The sequence below is a fragment of the Bos grunniens genome, chromosome 14 (genome assembly GCF_055505025.1).
Source record: "Bos grunniens cultivar Pamir isolate PY7600 chromosome 14, Bosgru_T2T1.0, whole genome shotgun sequence".
In the NCBI taxonomy this organism is placed as follows: Eukaryota; Metazoa; Chordata; class Mammalia; order Artiodactyla; family Bovidae; genus Bos; species Bos grunniens.
In genome coordinates this window covers 957,137-983,969 of record NC_141178.1, presented here as the reverse complement: position 1 = coordinate 983,969, position 26,833 = coordinate 957,137, and the positions used below count along the sequence as shown (strand labels likewise).

The 26,833-nt window shown below is 50.6% G+C and overlaps 1 protein-coding gene across 7 annotated transcripts in view; it reads left to right on the top strand.

Annotated features, from left to right (window-relative positions):
• Positions 1 to 26,833, top strand: part of DEPTOR (DEP domain containing MTOR interacting protein) — a 164,181-nt gene that overhangs the window by 20,879 nt on the left and 116,469 nt on the right. For all 7 annotated transcript variants that reach the window (XM_086335698.1, XM_086335697.1, XM_086335696.1 and 4 more), the window contains exons 2-3: positions 24,832 to 25,010; positions 26,094 to 26,217. In XM_086335698.1, the coding sequence (XP_086191824.1) occupies positions 24,832 to 25,010; positions 26,094 to 26,217 (303 nt within the window). The remainder of the gene's footprint in view (positions 1 to 24,831; positions 25,011 to 26,093; positions 26,218 to 26,833) is intronic.

Genomic DNA, 26,833 nt, shown 5'->3' with positions numbered 1-26,833 from the left:
CGCGTGCAGTTTTAAATCTCTTCATGGACAAGGACGCTTATGCGGTTCTATCCTGAGCCAGTTAACATTTTTGGTCTGTTTATATTTTTAGCCTCTCACTTCAGTGTGCTGTTGAAATTGCTACATATTTGGGTACAAACAGAAAATCTCACTTTAGAGTCATGCAATGGCATGATGACACACAAACATATTAATATTTTTAGCTTTCACAGGTGCTATTACCTATGACACAGCCTTCTGGATCCATAGCACCTATTAGTTGATGGTTCAGATGCCTTCAGAAAAAATAGGAGGAAGTCATACTGTGAGCCTTTGGTCTATAAAGTCAGAGTACTTGCTGGGGGAGATGAATATATAAAAGAATTCCACAGTAACAGTTCTTTCCTTATCTTACTTATGTGAAAAGTATTTGTGATACAAATTCCAACAACTAACATGTAAACTGCATTTTTTTAATTTTAGAAAGAGATTTTCTATGTGTCATTGTACTGATTCTTAACATTTTCTTGATCCTTCACCTGTGAGTTAGGAGGAATCTGAGTGATTATTCTGATTTAGAAGAAATTTAGAAGCTTCACTGGAGTTCTTGTTCATTGTTATATTCCCACAAAGATGGGTTCATGGGAAAAAAATTTGCTAAGTGATAAATGCAGCTCAGGGAGATTGAGTGGCTTGGGCCAAGGACACACAGGTATTCAGTGATGGGGGCAGAGCTCAGGTGTGAGGGTTTTGATTCCAAACCCCACATTCATCTTTGTAAAGCAGATGCCCCAACAAGGGCACCTGAAGTTGTGTTCAGTGGTAAGAGATAAGATGGAAAAATACGTTTGAAAGCTTAGAATGCATCTCTCTTAAGTTGAATGAAGGATTATTTTACAGCTAATACTAAGTTCCGATGCATTTGGATGGAAGTTTAAAAAGTCGGTTGGAGAGGCTTTGAGGACCATGGCGCTTTGGTGCTCACACATCACATCTCAGGGTCCTTAGACATAAAAGCACCTTTACATGGTGGGCTTCCCTGGTGGCTCAGCTGGTCAAGAATCCACCTGCAATGTGGGAGACCTGGGTTCGATCCCTGGGTTGGGAAGATCCCCTGGAGAAGGGAAGGGCTGCCCACTCCAGTACTCTGGCCTGGAAAATGCCATAGACTGAATAATGCATGGGGGTCGCAAAGAGTCGGACACGACTGAGCGACTTTGCCTTCCTCGCTCACTCACTCACTCACATGGTGGGGACAGAGAGCCAGCTTTGCAGAAGCGTGTGCTCCGTGAAGGCGGAGTCCGTGCACATCTTGTTTCGTGTTATGTGTGGTGCCTGCTGGACGTTCAGTTAACGCTTGTTGACTGGACGAGGTCCAGGAAACTAACACAGTTGCTCTCAGTCAGTTTAGTGAAGGTCTTTCCAAAGGATTGCTCGTAACGTGGTTGACCATCATGCCATGTCCGTGTCATCAGCACGATCAACGGGTTGAACTTCAGGCTGGCGGGACCTTAGTGATAACCTGTCTAGTCAGGCCTTTTAAACGACTGCTGCTTGGCCATCTGACATGGTGTCAGAGTGAGGATGGGCTGACCGTGGTCCTCTCTGCCCCTACTGTCGCCATGTCACCCCTAGAGTGCTTATGAGGACTCAGAAATGATCCCCTCTGCTGGAGACCCAGCGGCCCCAAGGTCGTTATGCACCCCACTGTGGTGGCCCCAAACACGCTGTGTGCAGGGCTACGTGCCCCGGTCCGTGAGCGCGGGGCTGCGCCCCCCAGCGTGGTGGCCCCCGTGTTGATAGTGGGTGCAGGGCTGAGACAGAACCTGAGCCCTTGGCCCGTCCTGAGCTCCTCTCTCCTCAGTCCCGCAGGCATCCCCACAGGACTGGTGTCTGAACCGTCTGAGCGCAGCGTGTCTCTGCGTTTCTGATTTGCTCTTCCCAGGTTGCGCGGTTCTGGGTTTCCATCTTGAATTCAAGATTGAGACTGGCCAGGCCTCACTGGTAATTTGTGAATGTGTCTGGATGGACCTAGTGGCTGTCATACAGAGTGCAGTAAGTCAGAAAGGTCAAAGCAGATAGCGTGTATTAATGCCGATATGTGGAATCTAGAAAGATGGTGTGGATGATCTTATCGGCAAAGCAGAAACAGAGACCCAGGCGCAAAGAACACACACGTGGGTACCAGGGGGAGTGTGGTGGGTGGGGCGAGGGCGAGCTCGGGACTGAAGTGCAAATAGATGACAAGTGAGAGCCTCCTGTGCAGCACGGGGATCGCTCCTCAGCGTTCTGTGGGGACCTAAATGGGAGGAAATTCAGGAAAGAGGGGAGACGTGTGCATATAACTGATTCATTTTGCTGTACAGAAGAACCTGACACAGCATGGTGAAGCATCTGTAGTCCAATAAAAATTAAGAACGTTTAAAAGCATTCTGGAAGTACCACGTTCTCTCAGCCCGTCTGTAAGCTTTCTGCTGACCCGGGCTCAGGGGCTGCGTCCTAGAGCTGGGTGTGGGTGCTCTCCCGTGACGCGCCTCTCCTTAAGGCGACGGAGGAGGAAGGAAAAGGCTGTTTGATTGCCCACCTGAAGCTTCTGTCTTCAAGGTGACTGCAATTAAAGAGAAAAAAGCTGTGACTAAACTTCTCACATGCATCATGAGAGTCCCTCACGTGCCAGGCCTCAGTGACGGTCCTGCCCCTTAGAAGAGAAGGTGAAGCCCAGGACCCCTGTCTTCAAGGAGCTCACACACCAGAGAGTCCAGCCAGCTAGTGCCAGCGGTGGAAATGTAGGTGGTTACGACACAGCAGGATGAGGTCTGGGACAGGGGTGTGTCCAGGGTCCCTCTGGGACTGTGGGAGCCACAGAGAGACGTGAGTGACTCTGCCTCTGAGGGCCCTCTGAGCTGGGCTTGGAAGACGTTTACTCAGGAAGGAGGACCGTGAAGGGAGGCGATGCCTTTCAGAGATAAGAGCAGGCAGAGAGACCTGAAGCTGGGACACAGCAGAGCATGTTCAGGAAAGTCCGAGTTGTCCTGCAGTCCATTGGTCTTCAAGTGTCCTGCTTGCCTGTCCATACCCGTGCAGGTATTCTGAGCACAGATTCCCCCCAGCGTCAGCACATTGCCCGTGATACCCATGGGCAGCTGTATGGATGCGTTATGCAGATCGTAAACCTATCCCCAAAGTAGAAAGGTAAAAGAATCCTTGTAAAGTGGGATAAATACAGATGTTCTGGTATCGTCTAGCCACACCCCAAAGGATGGTCTTAGGTTCCTCCTGTGGAAGCTGCTGTCTAGACTCTCAGCCCCACAAGGGAAGTTGGGCTTTTGTCCTTCTCACGGCTGTTTCTCCCCCACCTGGCGCTGTTTCTTGCATTACTGGGTACCCAACAAGTACTTGCTGGTCTGTTGATTTTTCAGTGTCACTGGAGAGTAAGCCTCCCTGATAGCTTCCCTTGTGGCTCAGCTGGTAAAGAATCTGCCTGCAATGCGGGAGACCTGGGTTCGATCCTGGGTTGGGAAGATCCCCTGGAGAAGGGATAGGCTACCCACTCCAGTATTCTGGCCTGGAGAATTCCAAGGACGGTGTAGTCCCTGGGGTTGCAGAGTCGGGCACCACTGAGGGACTTAAACATTCATTGGAGAGTGAGCCTGAGGTGGTGAACTGGTGACAAACGCCCCCTGGCTTTCCCGAAGGAGGACCTTGGTGGGTTTTCCCAGGACCCGAAGTGGAACGCCAGAGCTTCGGTTCGAGCGCTGACTCCCGCCATTTGTCTTAGGGGGGCAAGCTCCTCTCAGAACTTTTCTGTGCCTCCCAGGGCATCTGTGCTGTTCGGCAGGGGCAGCACTGTTCTCGCCTGCCCCGTGGCGCTGGCAGTGAGTCACTAATTGGAGTGGCCCTGGCAGCGCCTGGCGCTGACGAAGGGTCTATCAGAGTGGCACACAGCCCTTGGATGAGCAGGCGGGCAGAGGGAGGGCCGTCCTCCCACCAAGGCTCTTGCGGGTCATGACAGCAACATCAAAAGCACATTTTCTGTTTTGACTTTCAAGAATAAGGATTTGTGATCTCCTAGCCCCAGAACTGTCTTTTTCACTTGGCAGCACACAGAACAGAAGGTCTGTCCCAGTCCTTGCAGCCAATAAATGAATTTAAACGGGACTTAAGGCAGTGTATGAACTTTTTAAAAAGCACAATTATCATTTTATTATGGATTAGTTAAAATTACAGGGTAGGGGAGGGATAAATTAGGAGTTTTGGATTAGCAGATACTGCTGTGTACAACAAGGTCCTGCTGGATTAGTTAAAATTACAGGGTAGGGGAGGGGTAAGTTAGGAGTTTTGGATTAGCAGATACTACCGTGTACAACGAGGGCCTGCTGTATACTATCGGGAACTACAGTCAATACTTTGTAATAAACCATAATGGGAAAGAATATGAAAAAGAATTGGTATATACATGTATAAGTGAATCACTCTGCAATATACCAGAAACTAACACGACATTGTTAAATAAAGTATGCCTCAATTTTAAAAAAAGATTATATACTTATATGTATATATAGAATACAGATTTCTTCTGCATATTTCAGAAGAACCCAGATATACCTTTTTTTAAATCTCTTCCTCCCAGAAAAATTTCTTATACACATGGCTGCTGATTATATTTTATCCTTAGGTAATCAGCCTACAAATATTTATTGACAGCCTGTGGGGCCCGCTTTTGTTTGCATTGGAAAAGCTGTCAAGAAATAAACAGGATGATTCTTGCACCAAGAAGGCAAATTTTAGGTAGAGAAATAGAGTAGGAGTCCATGAATAAATGGAGGATAATTGAACAAAATACCATGAAGAACTCTGGGAAATTAAAGCCACAGTTTAAAAAGGAGAGCTCCCCATGATCTCGAAAAGGACTCGATGGCTTCGTGGGACGAGAGGGAAGATGAATAGGTTTTGTGGAAGTGGGAAGGCAGAAGATGGATTCTGGGCAGCGGGAAAACCACAGTTAAAGAAACGGGGCTGTCAGTCCAGGACGGCTGAAGACACTTCCTCGGGTGGCTGGAATAGGCAGGGAGCCATTCCTAGAAGTCGGGTGTTCAGGAGGAGGAGCTGGTCGGCAGGGAAGGTGATGAGAGTGCGTGTGTGCTGAGGGGTGGGCGTGTGCAGGGTGGGAGAGAGAAAGGGGGGAGCCTTGAAGTGACTTGTGTCCAGCACGTTCTGTGTATGTTGAGTTTGGTGGAGACCCAGCGAGGGGCTAGACTCTGGACAGTGCAGCTGGGAATGGATGGACGCCCTTGTCCCCTCGGTGCCCCCGAACTAGAGTCAAGAGAGGGCTCAGAGGCATCGATGCCGATTCTGGAATCAACTCTGAAGCTTGGAAGTGCCGTGGGATATAAAGTAAGATGATAGAACCTGCCAAAAACACGCATATCCTCAGTGCAAGTACGCTTTATTTCTGGCTCTGAGTTTTTCGCTCCTTTTTGTTAACCCAGGATGCTCACTTTTCTTTTGCTCACCTCCTGACCTTCAACTCATGTTTTCAACAAACGGCAGAATAAGCATCATATGAAATGAAAGTTCAGCCATCTGCTGTGAGACTCAGGCGTGGTGGCACATTACAAAGGCAAGTGGAATGCATGCTCAGGTCTGATCGCCGCGCTGCTGGCACGAGCAACAGCAGTAGTCCCTCCGATGTGATGCTGGGCTTCAGCCTTTGGTACACGAGTCGTCAGGGCTTCTTCCCAGGTGGCTCAGTGGCAAGGAATCTGTGTGCCAATGCAAGAGGCTCGGGTTTGATCCCTGGGCCAGGAAGATCCCCTGGAAAAGGGAAAGGCAACCCGTTCTAGTATTGTTGCCTGGAAAATCTCATGGACAGAGGAGCCTCATGGGCTTCAGTCCACAGGGCTGCGAAAGAGTTGGATGCGACTTAGCGACTAAACAACAATGACACAATTCCCTGTGGAAAGTTTCACTGGTTGAGTTTGGTTTGGGTAGGGGCTTCGGAGAAGGCAATGGCAACCCACTCCAGTACTCTTGCCTGGAGAATCCCATGGGCGGAGGAGCCTGGTCGGCTGCAGTCCATGGGGTCGAGAAGAGTCAGGCACGACTTCACTTTCACTTTCATGCATTGGAGAAGGAAATGGCAACCCACTGCAGCGTCCTTGCCTGGAGAATCCCAGGGACGGGGGAGCCTGGTGGGCTGCCGTCTCTGGGGTCGCACAGAGTCGGACACGACTGAAGTGACTCAGTGGTAGTCTTTCTCCTATTTTTTTATTTGCTGCAATGACCATGCTACCTAGTTTCCTAAATCTTCTCTGAACATTTAATACAAAGAAAGGGTAAGCCCCTGCTGCTGCTGCTGCTGCTGCTAAGCCGCTTCAGTCGTCTCCGACTCTGTGCGACCCCATAGACGGAAGCCCACCAGGCTCCCCCGTCCCTGGGATTCTCCAGGCAAGGACGCTGCAGTGGGTTGCCATTTCCTTCTCCAATGCATGCATGCATGCTAAGGCAACAGCCCACCAGGCTCCTCTGTCCACGTGATTCTCCAGGCAAGAGTACTGGAGGGAGAAAGACTAGAGGAAGCAAGATTCTTTGTTGTGGAGAAGAGTTTTGGACATAATCGTGATAGTCCAGGAAGGACTGTAAAGTGTCATGCTGCTCTGAACTCAGACGTATTGTTTAATCTTATTTGTTCAGTAGCTTATGTTCACCAACTATTGTATTAATTATATCCAGATGATTCTTTTTTTATTATTAAATGAACACAAAACCCTACTGTTTGGTTTATATTAGATCCCTTTATTAAAATGCATATTTAGGGATTTCCCTGGTGAATCATGGGTAAGACTATGTGCTCCCAATGCAAGGAGCCCAGGTTCCATCTCTGGAGGGAAATTCAGATCCCAGATGCTGTTTCTAAGTACACGCACCACAACCAGAGAAGCTTGTGAACCTGAAGAAAACCCAGCACAACCAAAATAAATAAATAATTAAAACAAAATGCATATTTAATTGTTTAGTCTGAACCCCTCTTATTCTGGGCTGGTTCCACTTTCTGTCTGCAACTCCTCCCTTAAAGCAACGGACCTGAAAACCTGAGTGGCTGTTGAATCAAAGAGCAGTCTAATCAAATTGCACATTTATCCCATCATTACATAATCGGTGGGAAAGGTACAAGTCTGATGAACGGGGCCTGACTTGCAGGACCCTGTAAGTTTTCTCAAGGACCAAACCAAATAATTTAACATCTCAGACACTCACAGGACAGACACTGTGATGCAAATGAGTCCCCTGGGAACAGACTCAGGCTTAAACACAGGCCAACAACTGGGACTCCCCTGGTGGTCCAGTGGCTAAGACCCTGTGCTTCCAGTGCAGGGAGGCTCAGGTGTGATCCTTGACTCGGGGGACTAAGATCCCACATTCCCCTTGGCCAAAATTAATAAATGAACATGCTGCTGCTGCTGCTAAGTCGCTTCAGTCGTGTCCGACTCTGTGCGACCCCATAGACGGCAGCCCACCAGGCTCCCCCGTCCCTGGGATTCTCCAGGCAAGAACACTGGAGTGGGTTGCCATTTCCTTCTCCAATGCATGAAAGTGAAAAGTGAAAGTGAAGTCGCTCAGTCGTGTCCGACTCTTCATGACCCCATGGACTGGAGCCTACCAGGCTCCTCCGTCCATGGGATTTTCCAGGCAAGAGTACTGGAGTGGGGTGCCATCGCCTTCTCCGATAAATGAACATAAACCCCACTAATTCCCAGAGCGCAGGTGTCATTTGCTTGCTGGTGCCTAGAACGAGAGTTTGTTGTGTTGGCTTCACTTCCTAGCCCCACGCACACAGTAAGCAAACTCTGGGATGGAAAGACGCTAGACACAGGCGCAGTAGCAGAGTGAGTTTAAACTAGGAACGGCCTTTCAGAGACCTGGAATCTTGATGATGTTCAGAGTCCACTTTGAGCTTCGCTTCCTTGCCTCTGGTCACCTAATTAATTGTGTGACTTTAGGGTGGGAAGGCCAGTGCAGTTCAAGTGATAGGCGTCAGGAGAATGTGGCTGAGAGCTGGCAGGATCTCTAGGCATCTGGCTATCTTTAGAAGATACTGTCTTCGTGTAATGAGTGCTGCAGTTCATAAGTAGCCACAGGTGTTTGGAACCATGTTAGCATTTGGGGCTCTAAATAGAGTTTGGAAAGTTTTCAGACTCTTTGTATAATCATCAACGGACTTTAAATACCTGTTCATCCACCACAGCAAAACAAGGAGTTGGAGAGAAGATCGAGTATTGGGGGTACTTAAAAAATAATGGAGGACCCTTGAAAAACATAAATATGTGTGGGGGAGGGTGGGGAGAAGGGATCGACCCTGCTTTGTTTAGGGTGGAGAACCAACAAGGACCTGCTGCCCAGTACAGGGCGCTCTGCTCAATGCTGTGTGGCAGCCGGGATGGGAGGGGGGTTTGCGGGACGAGGGATACGTGGGTGTGCATGGCTGAGGCCCTGGTCCACCTGAAACTGTCTCAGCATCGTTAATCAGCTATACTCCAGTATAAAATAGTTTTAAAAAAGAACTAATTTGGATGCCAATAAAGTTTGATTAAATTATATATATATATAAAAGAAATTAAAGGACCAAAGTAGAGGATTGTTGTAACTTCCTCTTCTTCCTTATGACAAGTTTCATAATTTGTGTTTTCCTAAAAGTCTGGATGTTTAGACCAGCTTTTCTCACTCATTGTAATGTTGTGTGAGGCATCTTGTTTTCATGTTTTATCTCTCTTGTAATGTGTCTAGCTTTGTTTTCTCAGTTTTGTTTTAGTTCATGACTTACGTATTTATCGGCATTTCTAATAAATTACTCCTGAATTTATCATTAAAAAAAAGAAAAGAAAAATGTAAGTAAGCAATAACACTACGGATACAACCACTGATATAACCAGCTAGTCATGCAGGAATATCCTTACTAACGCATGAGGGTGGATGTACTCTACTACTGTGGTATCCTGGTACGTGAAATATCGTAAGGTCTAGATATGACACATAGCTTTGCCACTTGGAAACTATTAGTGGCCAGTTCTAGCCGCCAGAGTAAACTTTCTTCTCGTCTACAGATAGGGATTCATCACCTCTCCCCTAGCCACCTCCCATGGCCGTTTGCAAAATCAAATAAGATGAAGAGTATGGAAATCACTGATCAGCCACGATGTGCTCAGCATATGGCTTTATTATTATGGAGAACCACGTTGGGACTCAGACACTCGTATGCGCGAGTCAGCACCAAGGGCCTGTCTCAGGGGCAGCGTAGCCCCTTCTTGGCTTTGGGGGATGGTTTGCTGCACTTCCACCCTCTTCTCTCTGACCCTCAAACAGTCTGAGTGAGCTGAAACCCAGGTAAGTGTGGGTCTAGGTACATGGGGTTGTGTGCACCAAAGGCAACAAACACCAAGTGTGTTCAGCACCCAGAGTGGTACACAAGGAGCCTGAACTGTATCGAGTACCTGCAAGGGCCACTGTGTCAAGACAGGCAGTCCCAGGCAAGAACACTGGAGTGGGAATCCTCCTCCTCCTCCAGGGGGTCTCCCTGACCCCGGGATCGAGTCCTGCGTCTCTTGCATTGGCAGGCGGGTTCTCTACCACTGAGCCACTTGGGAAGCCCAAGGAACAGTTGACTCCCTCCCATTGAGTGTTTCTCAGCAGCTTTCTTGTGACCTTTTATTGTCTCCTGATTGTGTGTGTGAAAGTGAAGGTTGCTCAGTCGTGTTCGACTCTTTGCGACCCCATGGACTATGCAGTCCATAGGATTCTCCAGGCTAGAATACTGGAGTGGGTAGCCTTTCCCTTCTCCAGGGGACCTTCCCCACCCAGGGATGGAACCCAGGTCTCCCGAATTGCGGGTGGATTCTTTACCGGCTGAGCCACCAGGGAAGCCCAAGAATACTGGAGTGGGTAGCCTATCCCTTCTCCAGGGGATCTTCCCAACCTAGGAATCAAACCAGGGTCTCCTACGTTGCAGGCGGATTCTTTACCAGTTGCGCCACCAGGGAAGCCAGTGTGTGTGTGTCTGTTTATGTCACTGCACGTGGAATTATCAGTATTCTCTGTCTCTCTCTAATATAAATGTTTTAAAAGGAAGGCTGTATGACTTGTTTATGGCTGTTTTCCCTTCTTCATGTCTGTGCTTTGTCACCTTTTCCCCATGATAGAGCTGCCTTGGCCCTTGGTGTGAACATGGGGCCTTCAGGTTTGGCTCCTTGGGGCTGCAGATGCTGTGGCCTTCTCCCGACTCCCCTCCTGTCTGGTGGTCTGGCTCCTCCATCCATGGATACCCAGGGGGCCCCAGCCACTGGCCTGAGCCCTTCCTGCCCAGACCTGCCTGGATCCTGGCAACAGACAGACCTGGAGCTAAAACCAGACCCCTGCTGTTTGCACGTTCTGTGAAGGATGGCGTGGACTCTTCCTGAGGGGGGAGCTGCTTCACGTTTCTTTTCCAGGGAACCAAACACACACAGATGGTCCAAGTACCCCTTCATGTTCATGGAGAGGCAGGGGAGGAACGCTCTGAAGTACTGCCCAGTAAGGGCAACCTGGATGGTCTGCAGCCAGTAAAGGACCCAGGACTGGAGACTCAAATCTACACTCTGTTCCATGGTCAGATTTCTCTCTGTCCAGCTAAAAGCAAAGATGAAACCCAGGCTCGTATTCTGAGCATCATTTACCGTTAGCCTTGTCCTAGACGCTTTGGGAAATGTGAAGGGAGGAGGTAGTTTTTTCCTCATTCCATTTGTGCTGTAAGTAATATGAAACAGTGTAAGGGCAGACCTGAGCGTCGTAGAAAATGTCACAGAGGCGTCGAGGGCAGCAGGCCATGTCCAGTGGTTGCGAGAAGACATTACAGAAAGAGATCGAGTTGAGCTAGGCTTTAACAGATCCTGAAAAAGGAAGAGCATAAATCTAGAGGCAGAAAGGAAGGCGATGCATTTGCTGAAACAGGAAATAGATGAAAAGGAAAAGCCTGTCGGATAGATTCAGTTTTAACTGGATTGGGAGGATTATGGAGACTGCGACCGGGGTGTGTGTGTGTCCTGCACACACAGGACACAACATTTTCATTTGAAGAAGAAACTAGTCTGTGCTAAGCCGTTGTTCAAGCTATGCCTGGTATGCAGTTGGAGCTCCATAAATGTACATTGGTTGAGTCTTTCACAAGCCCCTCAGCTGAAAGCTGCCTCCACCATAACCACAGATGTCCCTGACAACATTTTGGAGGGCTCTTGGAGTATTTCTAAGTAATACTCTGTTTTATCTGTTCCCTGTTGTAGACCCCGACACACAAAGCCTGTAGCAGTTGGGCAGCTTCCGCATCTGTCTTGGGAGCTGAAAATAGATGCTGGTAACCCTAGACGGGGTTTGGACAGCCTGCTTAGCACAGGATTCGCTCTGATATGTTCATCCTCACTTGGAAGCCTGAAGGAAATGAAATTTGCTATTTTCTGCTCTTCAGCCTTGTGGTTTGTGGCAGATCTTTTCAGTACAAAATGTGCCCCAAAAGTCCTGTTCTATTTTGATCTGGTGAGTGGGGATTTACCCTGGAGGCTCTTCAGAATGTCCATTAAAAAAAACCAGAGAAGTTAAGAGACAAAGGAAGTTTAGCGATAAAGCTGGTCAGCTTCCTCCTTTTCTGGATTAGCAAATGGAAGTCCTAAGTTGGTTAGGGCTTTCCTCTGGGTTGTGTTCAGTTCAGTAGCTCAGTCGAGTCCAACTCATTGTGACTCCACGGACTGCAGCACGCCAGGTCTCCCTGTCCATCACCAACTCCCGGAGCCCACTCAAACTCACGTCCATCACATCGGTGATGCCATCCAGCCATCTCATCCTCTGTGGTCCCCCTCTGTCTAGGTCACGCTACCTGGACGGGAACCCCACACACTAGGGTTCTGGTGGCCTCACACCTCCCAGCGCCAACACAGCACCTGGCAGCCACGAATCCACCCCCGGGACAAAGGAGCAGCTGGCGTCTGAGCCCCGCTTCTGCTCTGAGCGGCCTTTTCCCTAGCCGGACCAGCCCTTTCCTCCTGTTTCCTCAAAGTCACGAGTTTGCGGGGATTCCTGGCGGTGCAGTGGTTAGGGCTTCGCCCTTTCCCCGCCGTGGACCTGGGTCTGGTCTCTGGTGGGAGATCTACGATCCCAGGAGCGGTGCAGTGAGGCCTAAGAAAAGCGTTGCGCACCTTCCTTCTAAACTCCCTCCCCATGGACACGGGGCAGGCTCACAGCTATCATTTATATTTGCTGTCAGCTGGTTACAGGTAACGTGAGGGAGCTTGTTGCCTGTTTCTCAGCCAGAGACCTGTCTTTAAAAAGAAAGAAACTTTGCACACCTTATTGGGTGGAAGACCCTGCTCCTCCTCAAACAGGAGCGGGCATCGGCGAACAGGTGGGGAGACGTTTAAAGGAAGGGGGGCCCTGCAGGTCGGGTGGTGAGACCGCCCGAGTGAAGTCTCCATTAAGGTGTTGAGGAGGTGCGACCCACAGGATCACTTCCTGACTCCCCAGCGAAGGCACCCCAGGGCCTGGAAACGCCCGCGGAAAGTATGTCCCCCTCTGACCCCACCCCGTCCCCGCCCCCCAAGTCTGGGCTCAGCTGACGGCCACGGCCCTCCCCGCCTCCCATCACCCTTTCCTTCCTTTTATGCCCCAGCCCCGTGTTGGTTCTGTTCCCCTCCAACCCAGTGGTTCACAGAGGTGCCCCCTAAAGCCGCAGCAGCGTCAGCGTGCCTTCGTTAGCGATGCTGCCCCCTGCGTTGACCCCCGGACCTGCTGCCTCAGAAGCTCGCAGGTGCCGCCCGGCCTCCTGTGGCCCCCCAAGGCCTCCAGGTGACCTTCACGGAGGGTGTCCCTGCCCCTTCCTGCGCTCACCTGCTCTCACTTGAATCTGCCTCAGTCTGCACGTCACCCAGATTGTATTGTTTATATTTCAGTGGGGAGCGGGGTTTTGCGTGTGTGTGCGCGCGCGTGCGCAGTCATGTCTGACTGCAACCCTGTGGACAGTAGCCCGCCAGGCTCCATGATCCATGGGATGTCCCAGTGAGAATACTGGAGCGGGTTTCCGTATCCTCCTCCAGGGATCTTCCTGACACGGATTGAACCCGCGTCTCTGTGTCTCCTGCATTAGCAGGTGGATTCTTTCCCACTGTGCCGCCTGGGAAACCCAGGAACCATATACTGAACAATGTTTTAGTTACTATCTCATGATCTTTTGTACTTAATTTTCATGCGCATTGCTTTTCCTCAGGGAAGATGTTTTCGGTTTTCAAGATTGAATATTCTGAAGGGATGCAGTGGTCTGGGTGTTGGCAGAGATGACTCGCAGGCTCTCGCAGACAGGGTCCAGGCCATCGGTGACAGAAGTGCTCCTTGTCACTTCTGTGGCCGAGTGGAGAGTCTGCCTGTCCGCGCAGGAGGAAGGGGTTCAATCCCTGGTCTGGGAGGATCCCGCGTGTCTGAGAGCAAGGCAGCCCACGCGTCCCAACCCCTGAGCCTGCATGCTAGACCCCGGGCACCCACGTGCCCTGACCCGAGAGCCCCTGAGCCCACACGCCCCAACCCCTGAGCCCCCGAGCCCACGCGCCCCAACCCCTGAGCCCCTGAGCCCACGTGCCCCAACCCCTGAGCCCCCGAGCCCATGCACCCCAACCCCTGAGCCACTGAGCCCCCGTGCCCCAACCCTTGAGCCTACGCGCCCCAACCCCTGAGCCCACGTGCCCTGACCCCTGAGCCCCCGAGCCCACGCGCTCCAATCCCTGAGCCCAGAGCCGCCAAACCCACGTGCCCCGACCCGAGCCCAGAGCCCCCAGTCCACATGCCCCGACCCCCAAACACCCGAGCCCACGTGCCCCGACCCCTGAGCCCCGAGCCCACGCACCCCGATCGCTGAACCCAGAGCCCCCAAGCCCACCTGCCCTGACCCCTGAGCCCCCGAGCCCACATGCCCCGAGCCCTAGAGTGGGCTCCACAACCAGCGAAGCTGGCAAGTGAGAAACCTGCACCTGCAGCTGGAGAGCAGCCCTGCCCACCCCAACTAGAGAAACCCCCGAGCAACAGTGAGGACCCAGCACAGCCAGAAGTGAATAAATAAACTTAGTTTAAAAAATGAGTAGGAAATTAGGTTAAAAAAAAAAAGCACACCTTGACAGGGCACTGGATTAGCGGCAGCAGGTTCGCGGCTGCCCTGCTGTGGAGGTCAGCAGGCGGCCTGGTCTCCAAGGCTGGAGAGGCAGGACTCTAAGGCTGAACTTGCAGCAGGGAAAACACAGGCAGGTCATCTCATTTCTCCGTCTGTTTTCCCGTCTGTGAAACAGCGATACTGGGGGCGGCTTGAACTAGATGGCTGGGAGTTTCTTGCCAGTTAAAATCAGTGATTTTAGTTATCAGTTTGGTTGAGACCTTAAAGAGGTGGCGTGGGTTCTCACAAACCCCATGGAAAGCAAGGCTGAGATGTGTGTTCAGGGCGTGACCGAACGCCTTCTCACCTTCGGTTCTCTCTCCTCTTCCCTGGGGCTCAGACAGTAAAGAATCCGCCTGCAGTGTGCGAGACCTGGGTTCAGTCTCTGGGTCGGGAAGATGCCCTGGAGAAATGGCTAACCCACTCCAGTGTTCTTGCCTGGAGAATCCCATGGACAGGGGAGCCTGGCGGGCTACAGTCCATGGGGTCACAAAGAGTCGGACAGGACTGAGTGACTAAACTTTTACCCAAGAAGAAGGTGCTTAACAAAGAGCAGCCTCGTCTCCAGCAGTTGCTAACCCAGCCCAATCATCCTGGGATTCAGTCCCAGAGACAGGAAGCAACTTCAATTCAAAGTCCTGCATCCATACTAGAAAACAGTGGTCGTCAACTGAGGATTGCGTTTGTTCTAAAAACCAACTGAAGTGCATATTTAGTGGTGTTTTGATGGGGCTTCTGGCACAATCTGACAAAATATATTACATGATAGTAAAAACAGCAGTAAGAGTTGACATTTATTGAGACCTTAGTGTGTGCTCAGCGCTTAACATAATCTCTCATCTCATTCTCACAGTATGAGACATACATTTATTTCCATTTTATAGATGAGAAAGTTGAGGCACTGAGAAGGTCAATGCTTTGCCCATCGTTACACAGTAGGTAATGACTGTGACTTGGGTTTGAGCCCTAGTCGGTCCAGTTCCACAGCTCTGCTGTGAGTGATGATGAACAGTGAATCAGGAAGGCAGGAGTGGAATTTGGGAACTAATGCAATTGAGTCTCTATTCCTGCCTGAAAGGTATATTTTCTTTCTCTCTTTTTTCTCTTCTTTGGCCATACCACGCTGCATGCAAGGTCTTCGTTCTCCGACCAGGGACCGAACCCATGCTCCCTGCAGTAGAGATGTGGAGCCTTAACAGTTGGCCCACCAGGGGAGTCCCACTCGCTGCCACCTGAACAGCACCGTTTATTGGGCCTGTGCCAAGTCTTGGGGAACAAGGATGAAGGACGGGACGTGATGTTTGCCCTGGTTTGCAAACTGCTGTTCTTTGTAACGAGCAGAGCTCTGTGTTTCGGGAGGAAGGTGCCAGGATGTGGTCCCCTCTCGTTACAGAGGGGTGCCATGGGGCCAGGCGGCCGGGGTCAGAGCCACCCCAGAGCAGGACCAGCGGACTCGGGGCCCAGCGCCGGTCCTGGGAGTCCCTCTGTGTCCTTGGTGAGTTCCGTGGACCGTTCTGGGCTTGTTTCTTCACCTGTAAAATGGCACCTCGAGGCCTGATTCTGCTGGGTACGGTGTGTAAACAAATAATGATATGTTTGGGAAAAGTCTTGGAGCTTCTTGGAAAGGCACTTTGCAAGCTAGAAGAGTACCCTTCTTGGGACTCATTAGAGGAAAAAATCAGAACTTGAGAGGCTGATATTGCTTCTTACTCCTTGGAACTGGAGACCTCCTAGGAAAATGCTCACGCGGAGGAAGAATTCAGCAAGAAATCTCAGCTCTAAGGAGATAGGGGAGGCTGACAGGGACCTTCCTGCCCTGACCTTGTGTTCACATCTTATCTCAAGGATGAGATGAGGGTTCAGAGGCCGTGTTAGCGCTTACGCACGCATCAGTAGGAGTGTTTGCTAACGGGACCTCGTTGTTAACCCATTCTGCATACAACTGAGTCATTTTGCTGTAACTAACACAACATTCTAATTCAGCTATACTTCAAAAAAGAATTAAAAAAGCAAAGTGTGTGTTGGGGGATTCCCTGACAAGCCTTGGGTTAAGACTCTGGGCTTCCACTCCAGGGGGCAGGGGACATGGGTTTGATCCCTGGTCTGGGAACTAAGATCCCGTGTGCTGTGTGCTTGGCACAGCCAGAAACAACGGCAGGTTTTTGTTACGTGTCCCGAATGAGCTGATGCTGACTCTCTGGGTAGCATAGGTCGCGGAGTCTGCTTCTGGCCCTTGGGGCATACCATGTTAATTATACAACACTGGCTCGAGGCAGTCGTGAAGACAACGTGCTGGCTGCTTTTGTAGCCCGTCTGTGATCCCCGTCTGTATTTACGGGTAGTATCTGTGCGCTGTATGAATCGCGTGCACTTTCGCCTTCCCGTGGTGTTCTAGCACGACTGCAATGTTTCCTCTTTTTTAGCCTGTATGAGCATAATAGGCAGAAGACAGGTGCTTCTGTTTAAAGTTGATGGCATGGAATGCTCTGTAAACGTGGAAATTAGATCTGGGTTCAAATCCTAATCCCACTCTCTATTTTTAAACCATTGCTTTGCTGTCTGATTTTTTTTTAGCATTTTATTTATTTATCGGCCACGCTTGGTCTACTTGCCGAGCTCAGCTGTCCTCTAGCTGCGCTGAGCAGGGCCGCCCGCTCGCTGCACAGATTCTCATCTCCGAGCACCAGCTCTAGGAGCACAGGCTCGGTTACCCTGCAGCGTGTGGGAGCTTCCTAGACCAGGGATTGAACCCGTGTTCCCTGCGTGGACAGGAGGATTCTTAACTACTGAATCGCTAGGGAAGTCCTCCTGCTCTTTATTAAAAATCTAGCTTGAGCACATTAGGACTTCCTTGATAGCTCAGTTGGTAAAGAATCTGCCTGCAAGGCAGGAGACTACAGTTGGATTCCTGAGTCGGGAAGATCCCCTGGAGCAGGGAAAGGCTACCCACTCCAGTATTCCTGGGCTTCCCTGCTGGGTCAGCTGGGAAAGAATCCGCTGATCCCTGGGTTGGGAAGATCCCCTGGAGGAGGAAAAGCCTACCCACTCCAGTATTCTGGCCCAGAGAATTCCATGGACTGTATAGTCCATGAGGTTGCAAGGAGTCGGACACGACTTTCACTTTGAGCACATCACTGCACCTTGGGAGCTTGCTTCCTTATCTGTCACATGATTATGACAATGCCTGCCTGATTCACAGGGGGGTGTGAAGCATTAGTGGTGTTATTTCTGCTAACAGTCTTCATCATGATTTCAAGTGCAGTCCCTGATACATGGGACTCGGAGTCAGGCACGCTTCCTCCCCGGTGTGTTCACCATCTCAGTTCGCTGCGGTGACAAGACACACAGCATCCATGGGACTTGGCTTGGACTGACTTGACATGGGCCGTAAAAGGGCTCTGTGTAGACCTATGACTCAGACTTTGTTCCTGATTCATAGACTCCTGAAAAGGGGTCTTGCTGATGGAACGATTGACATCACCACCAGAGAAGATGGCCACTGCAGCTTCTGCATTGTGTGCGCGTGCGCGCGCAGTCTCAGACCAATTCCTTCTGGCTCCACAGATCACACATACTCTCTTTACATTAACCGGTTCTGGTTTTTTTAAGTATAGAGTCTTTTTCTATTGCAGTAAAATATACACAACATGTTTTAAACATGTTAACCGTTTAAAAATGTGCAGTTCAGTAGCGTGAAGTCCGTTACACTAACCAGTGCTCTGTCTATCACCATCTGTATCGTTCCCTCGTTCTCGTCAGGCTGAGAGGGAGAAGCACAGCTACATGAGATGTCTATTGTGACCCCGTTTCCCGGAAGTGTACGTACACAGCTGCGTGTGGACGTCCTGGATTCTTTGCGAGAACACGGAAACAACTGTTTGTACCGCGTCCCTTTGGAAAGTGGGCTTGGGCTTCGCTGGCCGCCCAGTGGTTGACCTCACCTCTCCATGCAGGGGGTGCGGGCTCTGTCCCTGGTCTGGTCGCTATGATCCCACAAGCCTCGTGACCAAAATCAATAAAAGCCAAGTCATAAAACAGAGACACTCACTAGTGTAACAAATTCAGTGAAGGGTTTAAAAATGGTCCACATCAAAAAATATTTATCTTAAAAGAAAAGAGGGTCAAGGAATTTCAAAACCCTCCCGAAGTAAAACCGATAGTCTAGTGCACGCCCTCACCCGTCTCCTGCTTCAGCAAGTATCAGTTCATCACCAGGCACCCAGCTTGAGGTTAGGCACTTTTGAAATTTTTTAATCTACCAAGGGCATGGATTTGTTTGGTCATTTGAATTTTTAATTATAAAATAAATCCAGACACGAAAAGACAATGCAGTGTGTTAGCTTCCATTGGTTCCTGTCTTATTTTCTTATCCTTTTAGACTTGGGACCTTTCAAGGGCGGGTGAGTAAGCGTGATTTCCTCTGAATTCTCCAGTCCCCAAGGACAGACACTGGCCGTTCCTGGACATCTGGAAGGGACAATAGCTGGGCTTGAAAGCACATGGATGTCAGTGCTGTTGCCCGGGTCCCCAGGCTCGCGCAGTCAGCCACACCGTTCTGCTGGCTGTGTGTTTTAATTAGACTGTTTACTTGGGCTGAGATTTATGACGCTGTTTCTAAATGAGAGCATGTGGTTTCCAGCTCTCTTTGTTCTCTGAGCCCTGCAACCCGCTGCAGTTTTCCACGAGCTGCTTTTTTGAAAAACAATTTCTGCCTTTCTTATCTGATGGACGGTAATTTCGTAGGGATTATTAGCACCCTGCGCTGTTAGCGTTTGTTCTCCTGGAGCTAGAAGAGGAAATTGTCAGGTGGCACTTTCAGCAGCTGGTTCGCTGGCCGCGAATAGAATATTACAAAATCACCTTGATTCTAAGGCCTGTGAACCAGCTGTCTGAAATGAATGATGGGAAGGTGGCTTTTGTATTTAAATTCTCCAGCCGGTGGCATAGAAAATGCAGTTAAAACAGAGATTCTCCTTCCCAGGAGTTCAATGTGGATTGATTTGGACTCTTCTTCAGAAGACTCTTCTGCCCCATGCATCTCAAGGCTCAGGGTGTGATTTTTCCCATCAGTGAGGCTCTGTGCCCTGCCGTGTACTAGGCACTGGAATTAACAAAACAAATCAGCAGCTCTCCCCTAGCATCCCTCACTCCCTCTGACTGTAACACAGTGGGATGAGTGCTTTACTAGTGGGCGAGCAGAGGAGGGAAGCTCGTTTTCTGGTTTGGGGTGGCCGGGGAAATGTTCCCAGGGGAGGTGCTTTTAAGCCGAAGAGCAAGTAGAAATTTTTTAGCTATTACAGGCAGGAGGAGGGGGTGTTTTAAGCCGAGGGATGTCTGTCTTGAGAGTAGATAGAGTCCAGGATGTCCAGACGGTGGGACGGGCACGCCGGTGCGCGGGGCACAGAGACGGTGAGGAAGCTTGGGAGGGCCGCGCTCACCGCAGGCCTCCTGGGCCGGCGGGTGCAGGCCTCGTGGAACCGGAGCCGAGACTCCTGCAGCCGCCGGAAGGGGCTGACTCTGTTCGGGTTACCATCAGAGCGCGTGCAGCTTGGAGGAAGAACCGAAAGGCCCGAAGGAACCGCGGGGCCGGGTCGGGGCCTCTGGCCGCCTCTCCCCGCGCCCTCCCGGAGCTGGCCTGCGCCCCGCCTTCCCTGGTTGCCCGGTTCCTCAGGGTCTTACGATCCTGAGGATGTTTAACCTGTGTTCTAAACACTTCATTGTTGGCTTGGCCAGAAAAGTTCACTTGGGTTTTTCCGTAGCATCCTATGGAGGAATCCAAACGAACGTTTGGGTCGATCCGGTGGATGGTCCCGGGACGCGGGGGCTCTGCGCCGGGAGCCGCCGGAAGACCAGGGGCGTCCGGGCCGAACCCGGGACCTCCTCACTGCTCGGTTTTCCGCACTGGCTCCCGGGTGGGCTCCGCCTCGAAGGAAGGCTCCTAGCACAGATAAGGCTCGAAACCGTTGCCCCTGTTACCGTGATGGACGCAGCCGTCCTGCTGGGCTTGGCCGACGGCTGTCCCTTGAGTGGGGAGCATCCTGTGGCTCAGCATCGCTGAGCAGCCGGTGGGTGCGGGGACCCCCTAAGTCAGGGACTCTCAGCCAGGCTCCGCCCCGGGCGGGGAAGGCCAGCTCGGGGGTCTGCACGCTGCCCGGGGTGGCCAGGGTGCTGGAGGCGTTCTGCAGCAGCAGGGGCTGTGGGCCTGGCACACAGGGTGACCGGCGTGTTTGCAAGGGCGGCTCAGCATCTCACCGAGTCTTCCTGGAGAATGCCATCCCAGAGAGGCTCTAGTGTGCAGAATTTCTCTTTTCCCACAAGAAAAATATTCCCAGTTTGAAATATTGCCTCCTCTACCCACTTCTTGGGGATTATGCATATTCGTGTATTAAACGTTGTGGAAATTTGTAAGCAGTAAACTGAGTTCAAAGAAATGGAAATGCTTTTTCAAAAAAACAAACAAAAAAAACACACAAGGGAATCCCCTGGCCGTCCAGTGGTTAAACTCCAGGCTTTCACTGCCGAGTCCCTAGTCAGGGAACTAAGCTCCCACAAGCCACAGAGAATAACCAGAAAAACCACACACACACCAGCACAACAGGCATTAAAACTTTGGAAGTGGATTGCCCCAGGAGTGAAACCATGTAAGTTGCTTTTTTTAAAGATAAATTCCATAATATTAGATGTTCACAAAGTCGTGGGGTGAGAACCCCCACTTTTTTTAGTGAGAAGCTTCCCTATGTTTTAGAAAAGGGGGTCATTTCTGTTAGTGCCCCTGTATCCTTATTTGTTCACCAAATATTTATGAAGTACTCGTGGTGCCAGGCACAACACTTGGTTATTTACAGTATGAAAATTCTTATCTCTTTATTGGGCTGGTTTTTCTGGAATTTTTCATGCTCATGTTTAGAATTCTGTATTTCTATCAAAGAGAAACAGACAATAACAGTTATTGAACATTTTTAACCCCGATAACGTGTCTGAAAAGATCGAGTTCTAGGCTGCCGCCGAGATCCGAAGTTCTTTCCCCTCGATATTTCTGCTCCGTTTCCTAGACGTGGAAATACACCAGGCCCTGGTGGGCTGCTAGGGTGGTGACCAGAGCTGCTTTGTACTGCACAGTGTGAGGTTCAGAGGGAGGCAGGCCTGCTCCAGAATTAGCACCAAGCTCAGTGCCGAAGGCATCGTAACCGAAAGGCTCTGTTCTGTAGTATTTAAAGATAAATATGACCTAACACTTTTTAAGTTGGAAAGTTTACAGGAGCCGAAACTTGTCTCTTGGCTCATAACATATTCTTTCCTCCTCCACCAAATTATATAGCAGCTTATTCCACATTTCAGTTTCTAAATAAATTGGTCCTCATTATTCTTAGATTCCTGACAGACATCTCGTCTAAGAATTACTGTTTTGCATTCTGCCACTTTGAGCATGTTAAACAAATTACTCAGTGTCATTGTCACTGAATTAATTAGAACGATTCACGTGATGACTTTAGCACACCAATGTGAACGTGCTTTTTTTTTTTTTTAATTAAGGCTTGTTTACGTGTTATTAATACTTAGATTTGTGGCTTTAACATTAGCAGCCTCTGGGAGCTGTCATGAGGATTAATGCCAGTGAAGCAGGCAGAGCTGCATGGCTTTTAGTAAGGGCTCGAATGCTGTCTTGATCCTTATTAACCAGCTTTGTGATCGTGTGAGGAGATAATCAGTGTGGTTGCCGTTATCCTGGTTTTACCAGCAAGGATGCTGATGCTCACAAATTTAGTCGTCTGGAATTACTGGCCATCAGGATGAGAGCCAAGTGCTATATTCCTGACTGTCCTCATAATTAACATTTTGGGGTTTAGTATTTCAACATGTGAATTTGTGGAGAATGAAAGCATTCAGGCCACAGCAGTTAAGTCACTCGTGAAAATGCTTAGTACAGTGCTGAGCACATAGTAGGAACTCCACTGAAAGGGTTCTTTTCGGGACCTTGCTGGTGCTCCGCTGGTTGAGTCTGCCCTGCCGTGCAGGGGACGTGGGTTTGATCCCTGGTCAGGGGGCTAAGCTCCCATGAGGCGCTGAGCAGCTCAGCCTGCGTGCCATGGTGAAGATGGTGCGTTCTGCAGCTAAATCCCGATGCAGCCAGATAGATAGATAAATACTCAATAGAATAAATGGTTCTTTTCTCTCCGTGCACTTTGTACCTTTTAGGACTCTCATCTCTCTTCTCTCCCTGCCCCCCTGTCGACACCCCAGCTGAGCCCTTCATCCCCAGACTTCTCAGGAGCCTCCATCTTCAGCAGTGGGTAACTGTCTTCACTCAAGCTGCCACAGCCAAGAATCACCGACTGGGTGGCTTAAACATCAGCAATTCACTGTCTTATAGCTCTCAGAGCTAACAACCTGAGATCACAGTGCTGGTGGGGCTGGTCCTCCTGAGGCCTCTCTCCTCGGTCTGTAGATGGCTGCCCTCTCTCTGCGTCCTCACTGGCCCTCATCTGAGATCACAGTGCTGGTGGTGCCAGTCCTCCTGAGGCCTTTCTCCTTGGTGTGTAGACGGCTGCCCTCTCCTGCGTCCTCACTGGTCCTCATCTGAGATCATGAGGCTGGTGGGGCTGGTCCTCCTGAGGCCCCTCTCCTCGGTCTGTAGACGGCCGCCCTCTCTCTGCGTCCTCACTGGTCCCCATCTGATCACAGTGCTGGTGGGGCTGGTCCTCCTGAGGCCTCTCTCCTTGGTCTGTAGATGGCTGCCCTCTCTCTGCGTCCTCGCTGGCCCTCCGATCTGAGATCATGGTGCTGGTGGGGCTGGTCCTGCTGAGGCCCCTCTCCTTGGTCTGCAGACGGCTGCCCTTTCTCTGGGTCCTCACTGGTCCTCATCTGATCACAGTGCTGGTGGGGCTGGTCCTCCTGAGGCCCCTCTCCTTGGTCTGCAGACGGCTGCCCTTTCTCTGCGTCCTCACTGGCCCTCGGATCTAAGATCACGGTGCTGGTGGGGCTCGTCCTCCTGAGGCCTCTCTCCTTGGTGTGTAGACGGCAGCCCTCTCTCTGAGTCCTCACTGGTCCTCATCTGATCACGGTGCTGGTGGGGCTCGTCCTCCTGAGGCCTCTCTCCTTGGTGTGTAGACGGCAGCCCTCTCCTGTGTCCTCAGTGGCCCTCCCTCTCAGCCTGTCTGTGTCCTGATCCCCACTTCTTAAAGGGAAACTACTCCTGTTAGTCCAGGGCCTGCCCTAGTGACCTCATTTGCTTGTAATTACCTTTTAAAAGACCCTGCCTCCAAATGCATTCACATTCTGAAGTACCAGGGATTACAGCCTCAATGTATGAATTTTAGGGGAGCTCAGCTCAGCCTATGACAGTGGTGTAGCAAGGAAGAGCATCTTGGGTCATAGCTCCAGCCCAGAACGTTCCCAACTCAGAGTCACAACCCTTGGAATATCAAAACCCATTAAATTCCCTTTAGTGCACTCCAGCAGGCTCAGTGGGTAAAGAATCTGCCTGCGACCTGGGTTCAGTTCCTGGGTTGGGAAGATCCTCTGGAGGAAGGCATGGCTACCCACTCCAGTATTCTTGCCTGGAGAATCCTCATGGACAGAGGAGCCTGTTGGGCTATAGTCCATAAGGTTGCAAAGAGTGGACTTGACTGAAGCGAGTGAGCACACACATTAAAAAAAAAAAGGCAGGAGCAGAACCTAGTTCCTTTCTTCAGGAATGGGAGGGGTGGGACCTGTTCTGTGTTGGGTGCTGTACTGAGTTGCTGGTGCTTAACAGACATTGTGGCCCCAAATCTCAGCATCACCGAGGATAGGATCGGTGCAGTTGCCGCCATCTGACAGAGGAAGAGAGACGTCCACCCGGTTTCTGTGTGGTTACTCAGTCAACCCCATTTCTCGGCAGTATTGAGATAATGAAGTGAGACGCATGGGAGTCACATGCTTCCAGGCTCCTCTGTCCATGGGACTTTCCAGGCAAGAACACTGGAGTGGGTTGCCATGTCCTTCTCCAGGGGGTCTTCCGACGCAGGGCTTGAACCCGGGCCTCCTGCGGCTCCTGCATTTGCACCACTTGCCCCAGCCGGGAAGCCCTGGTCTGTGTAAAGAGCCTCACAAGGGGCTTAGTTGTTGCCCCCAGGAAGGCGAGACCAGCAAGGGCAGGCATCATCGTGCGTTTTCCGACTTCAGTCACTACTGCTCGGAAGTACCTGATGGGCAGGTTGGGTCGACGCTCATTTGTGTTTGCTGTGTGATGGAGTGAATCCAGAGGGCATGGATTCGTAGCAGTCTGTGAAGAGGAGGTACTTGGTTTCTGCAGGTTTCTAGAAGTTTCTTGGTTGGTTGCAACCGTAAGCTCCCCCCTCCTCCCCCAGTGGAGAGCAAGTGAGGGAGGGATAGGGTGAGAATGCTCTCTGGACTGACGCGGAGCTCTGTGTTGTCAGAACTTGGGTCTGCCTCCCCTCTGTGTGTCACTCTGGATCTGCAGGTTGGGGTCACTTTCTGCAGCCTCTGCTCTGACCGGAGGGAAATGGCCCGCTGACATAAAGGTATTTGGATGGCGCTCTGATGCGTCCTGGGCTTGAATTTCGTTACTGCTCTCTGGGACTGAGTCAGTGATGCGTGTTGTCATCAGAATTCCTAAAATGATTGCCAACTTTTCTTTCCAGGCTCAGGCTGCATGAAGAAAAGGTGATTAAAGATAGGCGACATCATCTTAAAACCTACCCAAACTGTTTCGTCGCAAAAGAACTGATTGACTGGCTGATTGAACACAAGGAGGCGTCTGACAGAGAGACGGCAATTAAGCTCATGCAGAAGCTGGCAGACCGGGGCATCATCCACCACGGTGAGTGAGGCGGCCACAGGGGTGTTTTTGGCCACACGCTGTAGGGGGTGGGATCTCGGTTCCCCAAGCAGGGATTGAACCTGTGTCCCTGCCCGGGAGTGCAGCCTCTTAACTGCAGGACCTCCAGGGAAGCCCCGAATCTTCTGTTTCAGGTACGAGCCCACCCATTTAAGAAATAGAGCATCTCACTTTGCCTCTTGGGCACCTCTGCCCAGCTACATTCCCTTCCTTCTTCCAAGAGGCATCCGGGTTTATTTCTGTGGACTTCTTGATACTTTTCCATCTCTGTGTATGCATCTCTTAGCAATGTAACATGTTGTTTTAAATCACGATAGACTCTGCCTTTGCAGTGTGGTCCGCGCCCTGTTTGTGGGCTTCACTCACGCTGGTGGTATGTCTTGTTTGCGCCTTGTCACTGCAGTGGGTACCGTGTACCGTTTGGCCATCGTACCCGCATCCACTCTACTGACGGACGTTTGGGCTGTGTCCAAGCTTTGCTGTTACTCTGTGTTTCAGTGGCTGTTCCTGACCGTATCCCTCTGAAACGTCTAACCCTGGCCAAGACCTTTCACGCGCTGCTGCTCTCTTGGGCTGAAATGCCCACCATCTCCGTTCGCTCATTTTCTGCTCTCCTTCAGGTCTCCACTTGCAGGCAGACTCTGCAGAGAGGCGTCCCTCCCCACCGTGGAGCACCCCACATCTGGGTGTGCCTTTGACGTCTCCTCAGCTCTTTCGTAGCCGCATTGCCTCATGTTTCAATTACATATGGACCTGCCTCTATCTCGCTGGCTTTCACATTCTTGCAGGCTGATGCCTACCCTGCTATCGTGCTCAAGAAGAGTTTGTGGAAAGAAGGATGAGTTGAGTTTTGTGACTCTCTTAACAAATGATGATGATGATAGCTCATAAAACTGAGCGCTTTTCTGTATCAGGGACTGGGCTAAATACATGTATTAAATTGTCAAGTGGTATGCTTGAGAAGTTAGGTAATAAAACAAATCTTAATTAGCATCTCTCTTCATCTGAGTGAGTTATAAGAGGTTTTTTTTTCCTTACTTGACTCTCTGTTATATTGTCTTTCAGTTTGTGATGAGCATAAGGAATTCAAGGACGTCAAACTCTTCTACCGCTTTAGAAAGGATGACGGCACCTTCCCCCTGGACAACGAAGTGAAGGCCTTCGTGAGGGGACAGAGGCTGTATGAGAAGTAGGTTGCACGTGGACTCCTCTGCTTGAAGCTTGTAGGGCTCTTTCCGTCTTTTATCATTTTGACTTCAGCCCGGCTCTCCCATGTGGGGTGGTTGCATAACTCTTCCTTTTAATATGAGAAAACTCTGTCCCTCGCTTGCTTTTCTGTTTGCCAGAAATTGAGTCGATTTCATAAGATTCTTAATAAGGAATTTATTTCAATAGCATCTTCTATATTTAGGTCGATTTAACAAAATCCAAAAGTGAAAGCGGAAGGTTGGGCCTTGGTTTTGCCATCCAGCGATGTGGTTGCCTGCTCTCTCTCAAGGGTTAGCGTGTGACTCAGAAGCACAGACTTGTAAACGGCTAGAGAAGCACTGTCAAGTACGGGGGATGTCCAAGCTCAGGTCAAGAGATGAGTAGTGAGAGAACTTCAGAACGCAGAGCGGCGAAGAGGAAGGGCCTTGCAGCTCTTTGGAGGAGAGGACTGTGCTGTGGCCCCGGAGAAGAAGGGCCTTGCAGCTCTTTGGCGAGAGGACTGTGCTGTGGCCCCGGAGCATTTGTTGGTGGATCTTGACCCTCCCAGGGCTTTGTCTCTGAGCTGAGCTGCTGTTTCTGTGGTTCTGTTCCCAGCC